General features: G+C 40.3%; 1 protein-coding gene across 1 annotated transcript in view; it reads left to right on the top strand.

Moving 5' to 3' along the window:
• The window catches only part of LOC101699457 (F-box/WD repeat-containing protein 12), a 33,150-nt gene extending 21,515 nt beyond the window's left edge, over positions 1-11,635 (top strand). Inside the window, 6 exon segments of the mRNA XM_087184279.1 lie at positions 312-470; positions 1,608-1,824; positions 2,817-2,876; positions 3,769-3,929; positions 3,932-4,094; positions 9,402-11,635. Coding sequence (XP_087040405.1) covers positions 312-470; positions 1,608-1,824; positions 2,817-2,876; positions 3,769-3,929; positions 3,932-4,094; positions 9,402-9,478 — 837 coding nt within the window. The 3' untranslated portion in view covers positions 9,479-11,635.
• Positions 11,636-12,477: the final 842 nt, after the last annotated feature.

Raw genomic sequence — 12,477 nt, 5'->3', positions numbered from 1 at the left:
TCTGAAGAGTAGTTATGTGTTGTTTGATCATTGTTTTTTTTTTTATTTCTTTTTTGTGGTGTTGGGGATAGAACCCAGGGCCTCATACATGCTAGGCAAAGCTACCACTGAGCTACACCCTTGGCCTTTGTCTGTGCTATTGAAAAAAGTATTCTAAGGCAGAATTTGGAAGTAACCTGCAAATGCACCCTGCAGGAGAGCAGGTAAGCAGTTGTCTCCTCCTTCAGGTGAGGACATAGCCCAGTGACCTCTCTCTAGGCTAGGAGCCCTGGAGCCTCTCACATGGATTGGGGATTCCTTCTGTCTCTCAGGCAGCCTGTGTTAACGGGATCCTCTACACCCTGAGAGTGCCTCAGCTGCAAGTGGTCTCCACAATGACTGTGTTTTCTAACACCTTTGGAAATCTGCTCTGCTCTCCTGACCAGCAATGGGTATTTGTGTCTCCACAGGACTCAGATGTGCACCCAAAGGTCAGTGTCTGTGAGCCCCTTTCCCTTGGGTTTGTGAGTGGAAGATGGAGTGTCTGGAACCCTGAGGCTGTGGGATGCATGTTCTAGAGCTGCTGCTTGCCTAGGACCAAGCCCTGCAGCAGGGCAGGAGCAGGTCCTGGTTACTCATTGAGAGCCCCATTCTGTTTCCCTCCTGGGGAGGCTCAGGGGCTTTTGCTCCAGTATGTCTGCTCTCCGCTGCCATGCTGCCTGTGAGCTAGAGGGTGCCCCCTGCTGTGGAGGGCAGAGGTCATTTGTAAACAGGTTTGGGGGCCTTAGGAACATGGTGGTGTAAACATTCAAGAGCTATTTGGTAGTATGAGGACCAAGCTTTGGTGAGAGCAAGAGCAAGAGGCACAATAAGAGGAGAAGCTGACAAGGAAAAGCATCTGGGACCTGGAGAAGGAAGCCTTAGCACTTTTCTGAGCTTCCTGCATTGAATTTGTGTGTGAGAAGCACCCTGTCCCCATCTTCTTGATGCCCCATGAGTCATAGAGTCCTGACAACTCATAGGCACAGAGATATCCAGTCACTTGTTGGAAACAAAGCACTTTGAGTGCCAGAGCCTGAACCAGGAAATTGGAGCATGGTAAAAAGCAGACAGCTGGGAATGTCTTGTGGAAGAAAAAGGACAGATCAAGAACAAGGAAGGACTGGGACCCTAGCCACCTAAAAGCCAGGGAGGCAAGTGGTCAGAGAAGAGAGCCAGGTATAGAAAGGCCATGGGAGGGGCTACCAGGACCCCTAAGAAGGAGGTGCAACCAGGGGGAGGCAGGAGATGGGAAAAGACTATGGAGGAAGATATTTGAGGCAGCAGTGACTGCAGTTGTTCTAGACAAATGCTTATCATGTGGTTTATGCATCACTGTAACCTCACTGGGATATTTCCAGGGCACCAGATGTGAGCTGAGCTTAAGCTTGAAAAGCCTCTGGTCTGGACAGGAGACTGTGCCATGACACAGGCTGCCTAGGTAGACCAGCAGGGCCAGTGTGTGTCTGCAGCAGAGCCAACTGCTTGGTAGGTACAGGAATCAGGTGGGGCTAGGGGCTTTCTGAGGGCTCAGGGTTTGAGAAGCCCCTTCTTACCTTCACTGTGACCATGCAGGGCTGTTTCCCCAGCTGTTCTACACTCAGTCCTTGCTATACCCATTAGATAAGCCTCCTGTCTGCACTACCCTCCCTCTCTGGATGTCATCTCAAGCCTGCTGGGCACCCGATGAATTGGCCAGACTGATTGTGGTGCACAAAAATGAAAATGAAGATGACATGCAGCTGGTTGTCACTACCTTTGAATTAAGAGCCAAGAAATCATCCAAGAACAGGGTGGACATTCTGAGTAAGGGTCCCTGTGCTGGACATGGTCTGTTTGTTACTGCCACTGCAGTATGATGCTTCCATGGGAAGTTTCTCACAGTTCCTTGGGACACTTTTTCGTCTCTCCAAGTGAAACAGTGATATAGTGGCCCAGTCAAAGTTTTGAGTTTCTGAACTGGTAGAGTGATGGACCACGATGGGGCCCCTCTGTGGCCCTGAGATTCAGACATTAAATACTACTCACACCCACATGCTCCCTCCAAAATGATCTTCCTGCTTTCATTCAGTCCTCTTTGCCCCGCTATTTTTAGCACTGAGTGCAAAGAAAGATTAATAAAAGCCAGAACTATCTTCCCCATGGCGCTCCTGGTCTAGTAGGAAAATAAGACCCGCAGTCCTCTATTTAGTAGAGCTGTCTCTTCTATTTCCTAAACCCAACATCACTCTGATAGGTCCTGGCATTTTCTCCTTTATATCATATTCATTTATTTTTATATCATTTGGCTATAAATTTAACTGAGCTTGCTAGTCCTTGAGAAAAAAAGGAAATGAAATGTATAATGTACCCCTTGTTAGATAATGAGAAAGCATGTGAATTCTTCATAAGAGGTAATTTTTTTTCCTCTGGTAAAACAATGCTATATAGTATAAAAGACAGCATGTTTGACAATAGGTTATGGCCAAAGTAATAAATGTCATATAGTTGTCGTGTCATTTCTTCTTTCACCCTGTCTTTGATAGGAAAGGGAAGAAAGAAGGGAGCTGCCATTCCCTGAATGATTCTGTGTATCAGACACTGTGCTGATCACTTTACAGATGCAGTGCACTTTACAGCCCTAGGAGTGTGGCAGCATGACTCATATTTTGTTGCTAATGAGGTAGAGATTTAGGAGAGTGAATGCATGTGTAAGGGCTTAGCATAGGTCAAAGTACAAAGCCGTTATCCCTTTAGGGATAGGCAAGGCATAGATCTGCTCCAGACAATCCCATCTATATGTTTTTTATTTCCCAAAGTAAAACAGGTGGCCAGTTTCTTGCCAGACACCTTGATGTCACCTCACCTAAAGGGAAGCAATACTCCCAAACTCATTCCTGGAAGCAAGCATCACCTTGATCCCCAAAGCAGAGAAAGACCCAACCAAAAAGGAGAACTATAGGCCAGTCTCACTAGTGAACATACATGCAAAAATCCTTAATAACATACTGGCAAATAGAATGCAGAAGATCATCAAGAAGATCATACACCCTGATCAAGTGGGGTTCATCCCAGGGATGCAGGGATGGTTCAACATACGCAAATCAATCAATGTAATACCCTATATCAATAGAGGCAAGGACAAAAACCATATGATTATCTCCATAGACACAGAAAAAGCATTTGAAAAAATCCAACATGCATTTATGATAAAAACCCTACAAAAAATTGGAATAGATGGTCTCTACCTCAAACTGATAAAAGCCATCTATGAAAAACCAACAGCCAATATCATGCTAAATGGTCAAAAACTGAAATCCTTCACACTCAAATCAGGAACAAGACAAGGATGTCCACTATCACCCCCCTTGTTCAATATAGTTCTGGAAACATTAGCCACGGCAATTAGACAAGAGAAAGAAATAAAAGGAATAAAGATAGGTAATGAAGAAGTCAAATTGTCATTATTTGCAGATGACATTGATACTCTATATAGAAGACCCCAAGAACTCCACCAAAAGTCTTCTAGACTTAACCAAATTCAGTCAAGTAGCTGGTTACAAGGTCAACACACAAAAATCAATAACTTTCCTCTACACGAATGACAGACTCACTGAGAGAGAAATAGGGCAAATAATTCCTTTCACAATAGCATCCAAAAAACTGAAATACCTAGGAATCAACCTAATGAAAGAAATCAAAGACCTCTTCTCTGAAAACTATGGCACTCTGAAAAGAGAGATTGAAGATGATATCAGAAAATGAACAGACATCCCCTGCTCCTGGGGCTGACTTCCGGATTGGAGCTGATGCTGTTCACCATACATGGTCTGCAGCTGGTAGCTTTCCAGGACCACCAGAAGCCCATCACATCCATGCGGGTGGTGAGTACAGCACCCCCGCCCCCACCCATGGCATACTCTCTGCCTTCTGTGGAGTCCACATCCACACCTCACTTGACTTAATTTCAAGGACCTTGACTGAGTCATCACCTCCATGGACCTCTCCTTACGTGTCTACGTGTGGAATAAGGAAAATAAATTTCCAGTCCTCAAGAGCTGCTATCACTTGCTTGGAGGATCCCACAAATGGGCCAGGTACTTGGCTGTTTTTCTTCATTTTTCCTGCAAAATGGTCTTACGTGGCACGAAAAGCAGTATTTGGTTTAGTTTTGGTTTTTTGAGATAGGGTCTTGTTATATAGCTGTCCTTGAATTCACTGTGTAAGCCCAGACTGGCTTACAACTTGCAGTGATCCTCTTGCCACAGCATCCTGAGTGATAGGGTTCCAGGTGCATGCCACCACCCCCAGCTTTTTTTTGTTTTGTTTTAAAGAGGAGGTCTCACTATGTTGCCCAGGCTGGTCTTGAACTTGTGCACTCAAATGATCTCATACCTCATTCTTCTGAGAAGCTGGAACTACAGGCGCACCCCGGAATGGTTTTTAAGAAAGAAATATTGGAAAGGATGTTAATAAGACTCAGTTTATCCCTTACTAACTAGGGCTGAGGGCCAGCTGCTATGTAAAGGTTTCTTTTTCTGTGGAAAAAAAAAGTCATTGTTAGGTAGGTAGAGTGATGCATGTCTGTAATCCCAACATTCAGGAGGCTGAGGCAGGAGGATCTCAGTAAGTTTGAGGACAGCCTGAGCTATATAGCAAGTTTTAGATCATCCTGAAATACATAGCAAGAACCCCTCTCAACACCCCCCCAAAAAAAACCCTACGTTGTTAGCTCACACTTTGCATTTTACACATGATATCCTGTGATGTACAAAATCACTAATACACATATTTTACACATGAAACAGTTTGACAGATGTGGATATTTGGCCAGTGTCCCACAGAGGATGCTTTGACTTTGTAGAAAATTCCTGTACCTGTGAGCTTTTGAGATTATATCTCTTCCATTCAAGAGAACAGTGAGACTGACCAGGAATTGATAAGTTAATTCTAAATTCTGGGGGATTGATTCAGACTTGCCTAGATTAAATTAGAAGCTCTTCTTTGTTTTGTTTTAGTTTTATAATTTTGCATGCAGGGAACCATTTATTCCTTTTGGAGAAACACAGTTAAATTTCCTTTTAGAGCAAATGGGCAATTGAATTTCAGTGATTTAAATAATTTTCTGTTCAATTTTAAAATGCTATGCATTTATAAGGAAATTTATAAGGAAATTCTACAAAAATAATAAATATATTTGCAACAGACTCAAATTACTTAAATTAGAAGCTCTTCTGTCAGAAATTTTTTTTGTATTTTAATTAATTTCTTTACACATAACTGAAAGTGATGTTACAGTACATAAGTTATTTAAACTGTGCAGTGATGTGTTTCAAAATAAATTATCTAGAAGGCATCAGAGTACCTTGTGAAGGTATATAAAACTGTACAGCGTCTGCAGATACACTCTGTATAGGATTATTGGCTCTAGTGTTTCAAGTTACAGTCTCAGAAAGAGAAAATGCCCAAGATTAAAGGAAAAAATATACAAACCATGTTGATTTGACTCCATTAAAAACACTGTTGAATCGATCCCCGGTACCACAAAAAAAAAAACACTGTTGGAGAATCCTGGCTGCATCCCTCTGTGGCCAGATAGGTGGCAGCTGAACCCTCACCACACTGATGTCCCCAACGTCCAGAAACTTTTTATAGTAGTTGGAATCATTATGATTCAGGTAGCTACTGTCAGGAGGGCTGCCCCAAAATGATATTCCCACTTAATAACTTGGGGCATCACAGTGGATTAAATATACACATACTAAACTTTTCTAATATAAATTTGTACTTTAGCATTATAGTAGATGGGCTATGCATCTCAATAGCTATACCAGGGGGATACAGGGAGCAATCTTTATGTTTAGCCATTTGTTACTATGAAAAGCAAGGTGTGCACATGTTTACAAAAGTGTCAAACCAGGATTTTTTCCCATGTAGTGCTCCATGTAACATTTTTTGCATATGTTTACCTAGGCATCATGAGAAGGGGTTGTAAATGCACCCATACCATTCTTCTGTATGTAAACATATACTTTACCATAATGGAGTGTGGGTATGGTTCACAGTAGCTGGGCCTGGGAAAACCAAGAACCCATTTGTTCACCCACTCTGCAGGTGAACAGCAAGGTGTATACAGAAGCTCCAAAGCAGCAACAGGTGAGTTTTACCCATGAAATACTCATTGTTAAATTTCTGTGCATTTAGAATTTGTTTTTTAAAAGTTTTCTTTTGATTTTTTTTGGTAGAAGTAGCACAGTAGTACAATGGCATATGAAAAACCAGATTTGCAAGTTTTGGAGGAGGCCAAAAGTGAATTATCAGGTGGCTCACGCACAGATGATGATGATGATGACTTTGATGTTGGCCATGTGAGCCAAAGTTCTTGAGACAGTGAAATGGAGCAAGAATTAACCAATGCAGACATAGGGAATGAAGCCCTCCTTCATTCCGTTGATGAAGGAAACAGCAATGTGAATACATATCTATCTAGTCAAAATGGTCATGCAACCAAATGGAAGGATCCAATGCCAGAACTAGGTCCGAAAATATAATGAGGATCTTGGCTAGGGTGAAACCTATTGGACAAAATGCCAGCACTGCCATTCAGTGTTGGAAATTGCTTGTAACAGAAGAAATGCTACAAGGTGTTGTGAAATACACAAATGATGAAATACAAGTAAAACGTCTTGTTTGTTTGTTTGTTTGTTTTTTGGTACCAGGGATCAAACCCAGGACCTTGTGCTTGTAGGCAGGCACAGCACCACTGAGCTACATCTCCAGCCCAAGTAAAATGTTCTCTATGCACTGATACCCATATTCAAAAATATGTCTATTATGACACCTCACTAGCTGAATTGAAAACATCATAGGTTTGCTGTACTTAGTGGGGCTTTCTCATAGTAATCACAGGAATGTAAAAGACTTAAGGAGAAGCAGTGATGTGGGCTTGAGGTTTGTAGAATAACAATGACACACTGAGGAGATTTGGTTTCCTTCAAAATTGCCTGATATTCATGATAAAATTTCTGATGCCTGACATTCATGACAAAACCACCCAAAAGAACTGATAATCTGGCTGCTATCCAGTCTTTTTTTGAGAGATTTGTTGCTAATTGTTAAGGAATTTACACGCCATCTGAATGCATGACTATTGATGAATATCTTACAGCATTTTGTGGTTGCTATAGCTTTAGGAGGTATAAGCCCCCAAAAAGCCTTCAAAATAGGGTATAAAAATATTTACCCTGGTACATGTGAAGACATTATTCTTTCAATTTAGGAATTCATCCTGGAACTTAGCCACCAGGTCTTTATTTATATAGTAATAAACCTAATTATGCTGTGAAAAGACTTGTTGCTCCCATCCCCCAAACTAATTGGAATGTGACATTTAACAATTAGTTTACCAGTTTCCGACTGATGTTACATTTCCTAACAAAGCACAAGTTGATCAGAGTAGGAACTAGGCACAAGAGCAAAGCAGAAATTCCCAATGAAATGTTGCAATTTCAAAACAATTGTATAGTACTCTTTGGATTTCAGAAAGATATAACACTGGCCTCATATATGGCAAAGAAAAACAAACTGGTACCTCTGATGTTAACATTGCACCATCACGGAAAAATTGAAAGAGAAACCTCAACAAAACAGAATCCTGAGATAATAACTTTTTACAGTAAAACCAAAGGCAGAGTAGATGTTAATGAGTTATGCAATAACTACGATGGCACTCAAAACACAAAGCGTTGGCCAATGGTTGTGTTTTACTCAATCCTAAAAATGTGGCACAAATAGTTTGATAGTTTACAAAGAAAATAACAAGTGCAAAATATCATGGAGAAATTTTCTTGGAGGATTGGGACTGGAATTCATAAGAGATCATTTGCAACAGAGGAAGAACAAAATGTTTCTGCCCAGGGACCTATGCAAAAAAATTGTGAACCACTCTGGTGAGCTGACAGGTGAACAAGCAGGTCCAACATCATGAAGATGTACTACAAGAAGAGGAAAACCAAGAAGGTGTCATCTGAGCCATTCAAAAAAGGACAGGAAAACAAAACATTTATGCTATCAGTGTAAGTAATACTTGTGCATAGAACATGCAGTTGTCATGTGTGAAGACTGCCTTGAGTATGACAATTGAAGCAAAGATTATTTCTGTGGTAGAATTTTGTTTGTATTTACATTGTACACATAATTTTTTATTTCTGATGTTATCTCAGGTTTTGTAAGCAAGTAAACAGCTGACATGAAAATATTGATGTCTATTCTAAGCACTTATTGCATATTTGATATTTTATTTTATTGATATCTTATTTGCCTGCTAAATGCACATTATACAATATAGTAAGAAGCTCCTGACAAAAAGAGGAAGACAAGAGGTAACAGTAATGACCTGCTACACAAGAAAGGAAAGCTAAGCACATGGGCTGTCAATATAAGCAAGATGTGTGCATAGAACGTGCAGTTGTCATGTGTGAAGACTGCCTTGGACGTAACATTTGAAGCAAAGATGATTTTTGACATAGGGTTCTGTTGGTATTTTCATTGTAGTTCATATAGGAATGTATTTCTGATGTTCTCTTTTAGGTTTTGTAAGCAAGTACACAGCTGATGTGAAAATGTTGGTGTTTATTCTAAACATGCAATACATATTAAGAATTTAATACTTTATGTTATTGGTATTTTATGTTCCTATTAACTACACATTGTATAATAAAATAACCTCCTGACAAAACACCAAAGTGTCACGTATGTCCTACAAAAAAGACAGGAAAGCTAAGCACATGTGCTGACAGTGTAAGTGATACATGTGTATGGAACATGCTGTTTTCATGTGTGAAGACTGTCTTAAGTGTGATAATTGAAGTAAAGATTATTTTTGTTGTAGAGTTCTATTGATATTTTCATTGTAGTTCATGTATGAATTTATTTGTTAGTTTTTAGACTTTGTAAACCAAAAAACAGTTGATGTTGAAAATTTTGATGCTTTTTTTATAAACAATAAATATTTAAAATTCAATATTTTTTGTTTTTTCTTAAGTACTCATTGTTTAATATAATAAAGCTTATAAAATTAAAATTAATAATTCATCAATAGAAATATTCTAAAGAATAAACATTGGTATTATACACCCACTATGCTGCTCTTTTAACACAAAATTGACATGATGCCCTGGTGTTAAGAATGTGGTGATATTTGTTAATTGTGACAAATGAATTTAGGTCCTCAAATCAAAGCCCAGAGGAAATAAGAGATGTAAACAGGGTCAGATAGTGTTGACTTTGTGGAAGAAGGTACAGAAGGCTGAGCTCCATCTTCATGTAAAAGCTTTTACTACTTAAATGTTTGTCCTTTCTCAGATTAACAGCTGGCTTGTTTCTTCTCTTTCTTTTCTTTGCAGTGGATTTACCCATGTGGAAAGTGACAGCACAAACATTGTTGGAGTGGAAGCCAGAAGCAATGGAACAAGCATTCTGAGATCATATTGCTTCAAAATTCAGCATGTCTAAAGATTATCCCAGTTGGAGGTACTCTCACTTTGGTAGAACTTGAATACATACAAAGACCAACTTGACTATGTTGTCAATATTGGGAAAGGAATTTGTAATTCTCAGATGGCCACTCCATACCCTGCACACTGTACTGTGTGACTTAAACCCTCACTATATGCCAATGAAGTATATACTGTTATCTGATCTTAAAGAAAGTAAAATTTAAAAGAGTAATTAGTCATTGTTAGCCTACTTTTCAACTGCTACACAAACTGCCCATGATTTTTCAGATCATAGGTGGTAGACAAGTTGAATGTTAAGTCTGAGGGCACTAGAAAGCCCATGCTTAATATATTAAAATTACAACAATTGTTTTTTGTTTTGACTCACATTTAGATGTCCCCCAAAAGCCTCATGTTTTTGTAGGTGGGGCTTTAAAAGGTGATTGAATCATGGGGTGCTGTACCTACATGTGATGTTAGGAGGGGGCCTAGTCAGAAGAGACAGGGTGCTGGGGGTATGACCTGGCAGGGATATCTGCTCTTCTTGTTCCTCCTTTTGCCCTCTGCTTCCAGGTTGCCATGTGGTGAGCAGCTTTTCCTCCACTGTGCCCCTCTGCCATTTCATTCTGCCCTGGAATGAGCCAGCTGAATGTAACCATGAGCCAGCTGAATGTAACCATGAGCCAAAATAAACCTCTTTAAGTTGCATGGGTCAGGCATTTTGTCTCAGTGACTAAGTGACTTAAGACATTTTTGTTTTGCAAATATGCAATTAGGTAAAGAACATTTTTTTCCTATTCTGTTATGTGCTTTAGATGTACATTGTTCTTGCTGTCCATAGATGAATTTTTGGTGCAACGTTGCATAATTGTAGAGCTGCCATCTTTTATTTTATATTGTTGGTACCCCCTGTAATAGGTCAGTATGAAAGGCCTGGCTGGGTCAGGGGACATAACACTCAGAGTTATTAGTTGTGAGCAATAAGCATTGACATTGACTGACTAAAACTGAAAAGGGGATTTATTGGAATGAAAGGTTGGCGACAAATTACTAAATACTCTTCTGAATTTGGAAAGAAGTAGCAAGTTACAATGAAGTTATAGGTATATGAAATTTGTAATGAATATATATTTGTAGTAAATTGTGTCACATGCCATGTATTTCAGTAAAGTATGTTGATAATGATAATTAGTTCCCCCCCAGTGGAACTAATAGGTAAACATTTACCTACATACCACAGATGAAAGTGTTTTGTAACACTGTAGGGTGATTTGTGATTAAAAAATTTAAAGTCTTGGCAGTAGTTCCAGCTACTCAAGAAGCTAAGGCAGAAGTATGACTTTTTGAGCTCACAAGACTAGCCTGGCAGTGTAATGAGACCCCATAGACTTGAAGTCAGACCCATACTCTTAATTTGGATCTTTTCACACCTGTTTTTGGTTAGACTGGCTAGGGAGTTGTATATTTTGTTTATTCTTTCAGAGAACCACCTATTGGTTTTCGTTTGTTTGTTTGTTTTGGTCTCAATTTCATTGATTTCTGCTCTGTTATTTATAATTTCTATCCTTGTAGTTTTGGGTTTGAATTGTCCTTTTTCTAGAACATTGAAGTGGATCATCACTAGGTTATTTATTTGGGCTTGCTGTTTTTGTTATGTGGGTATGCACAGCTATAAATTTCTCTTTTAGGACTGCTCTCATTGTGTCCTAAATATTCTGGTATATTGTATTGGGATTATTGTTTATTTCTAGAAACTGTCCTGTTTCTTCCTTGATTTCTTCTGTAACCCCCCACCCTTTTTTTTGTACCAAGGATCCAACTTAGGACCTTGTGCTTGCAAGGCAGGCTGTGGCACCACTGAGCTCAATCCCCAGCCCATGTAACCCATTTTTAAGAGTATATTGTTTACTTTCCAGGCGTTTGCATAGTTTCTGAGTTTTCTTTTATCATTGATTCTAGTTTTACTGTACTATGATTTGATAATATACATAGTATAATATTAATTCTTTTATATTTCCTTAAGCTTGCTTTAGTGGGTAGTATGTGGTCTGTTTTTGAGAAAGTTACACATGCTGTGCATTCTGTTGTTGTTGGGTGGAACCCTCTGTAGATATCTATTAAACCTATGTGTTTGAAGGTTTGATTCAACTCTGATATTTATTTGTTGATTTTTTTTTTTGCCTAGTTGACCCATTTGTGATAGTGGGTTGTTACCATCACCTAATATAATTGTGTTCATGTTTATTAGGCCTTTCATATTCATTAGTAATTGTTTTATGAAGTTGAGTGTGCTGTTGTTCAGTGCATGTGTGTTAACAATTGTTATCTCCAGGTAGAATTGTTCCCTTAACCAAATATATAGTGACCTTCTTTGCCTCTTTTTATCACTTTTGGCTTGAAGTCCACTTTGTCTGAATATAGGATAGCTGCATCTGCTTTTAACTGTTGCATAGACTATAGTTTTCCATCCTTTGATTTTTAGTCTCTGAGTTTCTTTTCGTGTTAAATGTGTTTCTTGTATACAGCATACTGCTGTATTTTGTTTCTTGTTCCATTCTGTGTCTTTTGATTGGGGAATTGCCTGCACCTTATGGGCACCTTGGACACCCATTGGTCGGTGTGTGTCACGTCTCGAAGCATTGCGATTGGCTAGCGGGCAGGCGCATGGAGGGTGGCAGGGCCCACTGGTCCTCAGCAAGAGCAGTAGCTCGCGGTGTGTGGCGCATGCTCACGCGCAGGAAGTTGTTGTCCAGCCCTTGGGGCGGGACCCCTCTTCCCTGCAGACCCGGCTGTGACCCCTGGGCCAGGGCGGACCGTGAGAGCCCACAGGGCCGCAGTCAGGCCCAGTACCCGAGGACACTCGCAGGCCACTTCTCAGGCCGCCCCGCCCTTCCTCCCGAGCCCCAAGCCCCGCGGACGAGCATGACGGACCCGCGGGTGCGGGGTCTCCGGAGCCCGAGGACACAGGACAGACAGGCTCTGA

Source organism: Heterocephalus glaber, unplaced genomic scaffold (assembly GCF_053883595.1).
Source record: "Heterocephalus glaber isolate CG9 unplaced genomic scaffold, H.glaber_assembly_v1.0 deba00001481, whole genome shotgun sequence".
NCBI classification, from domain to species: Eukaryota; Metazoa; Chordata; class Mammalia; order Rodentia; family Bathyergidae; genus Heterocephalus; species Heterocephalus glaber.
Note: the sequence above shows the minus strand (reverse complement) of the source record. Positions and strands in the feature narration are given on the sequence as shown.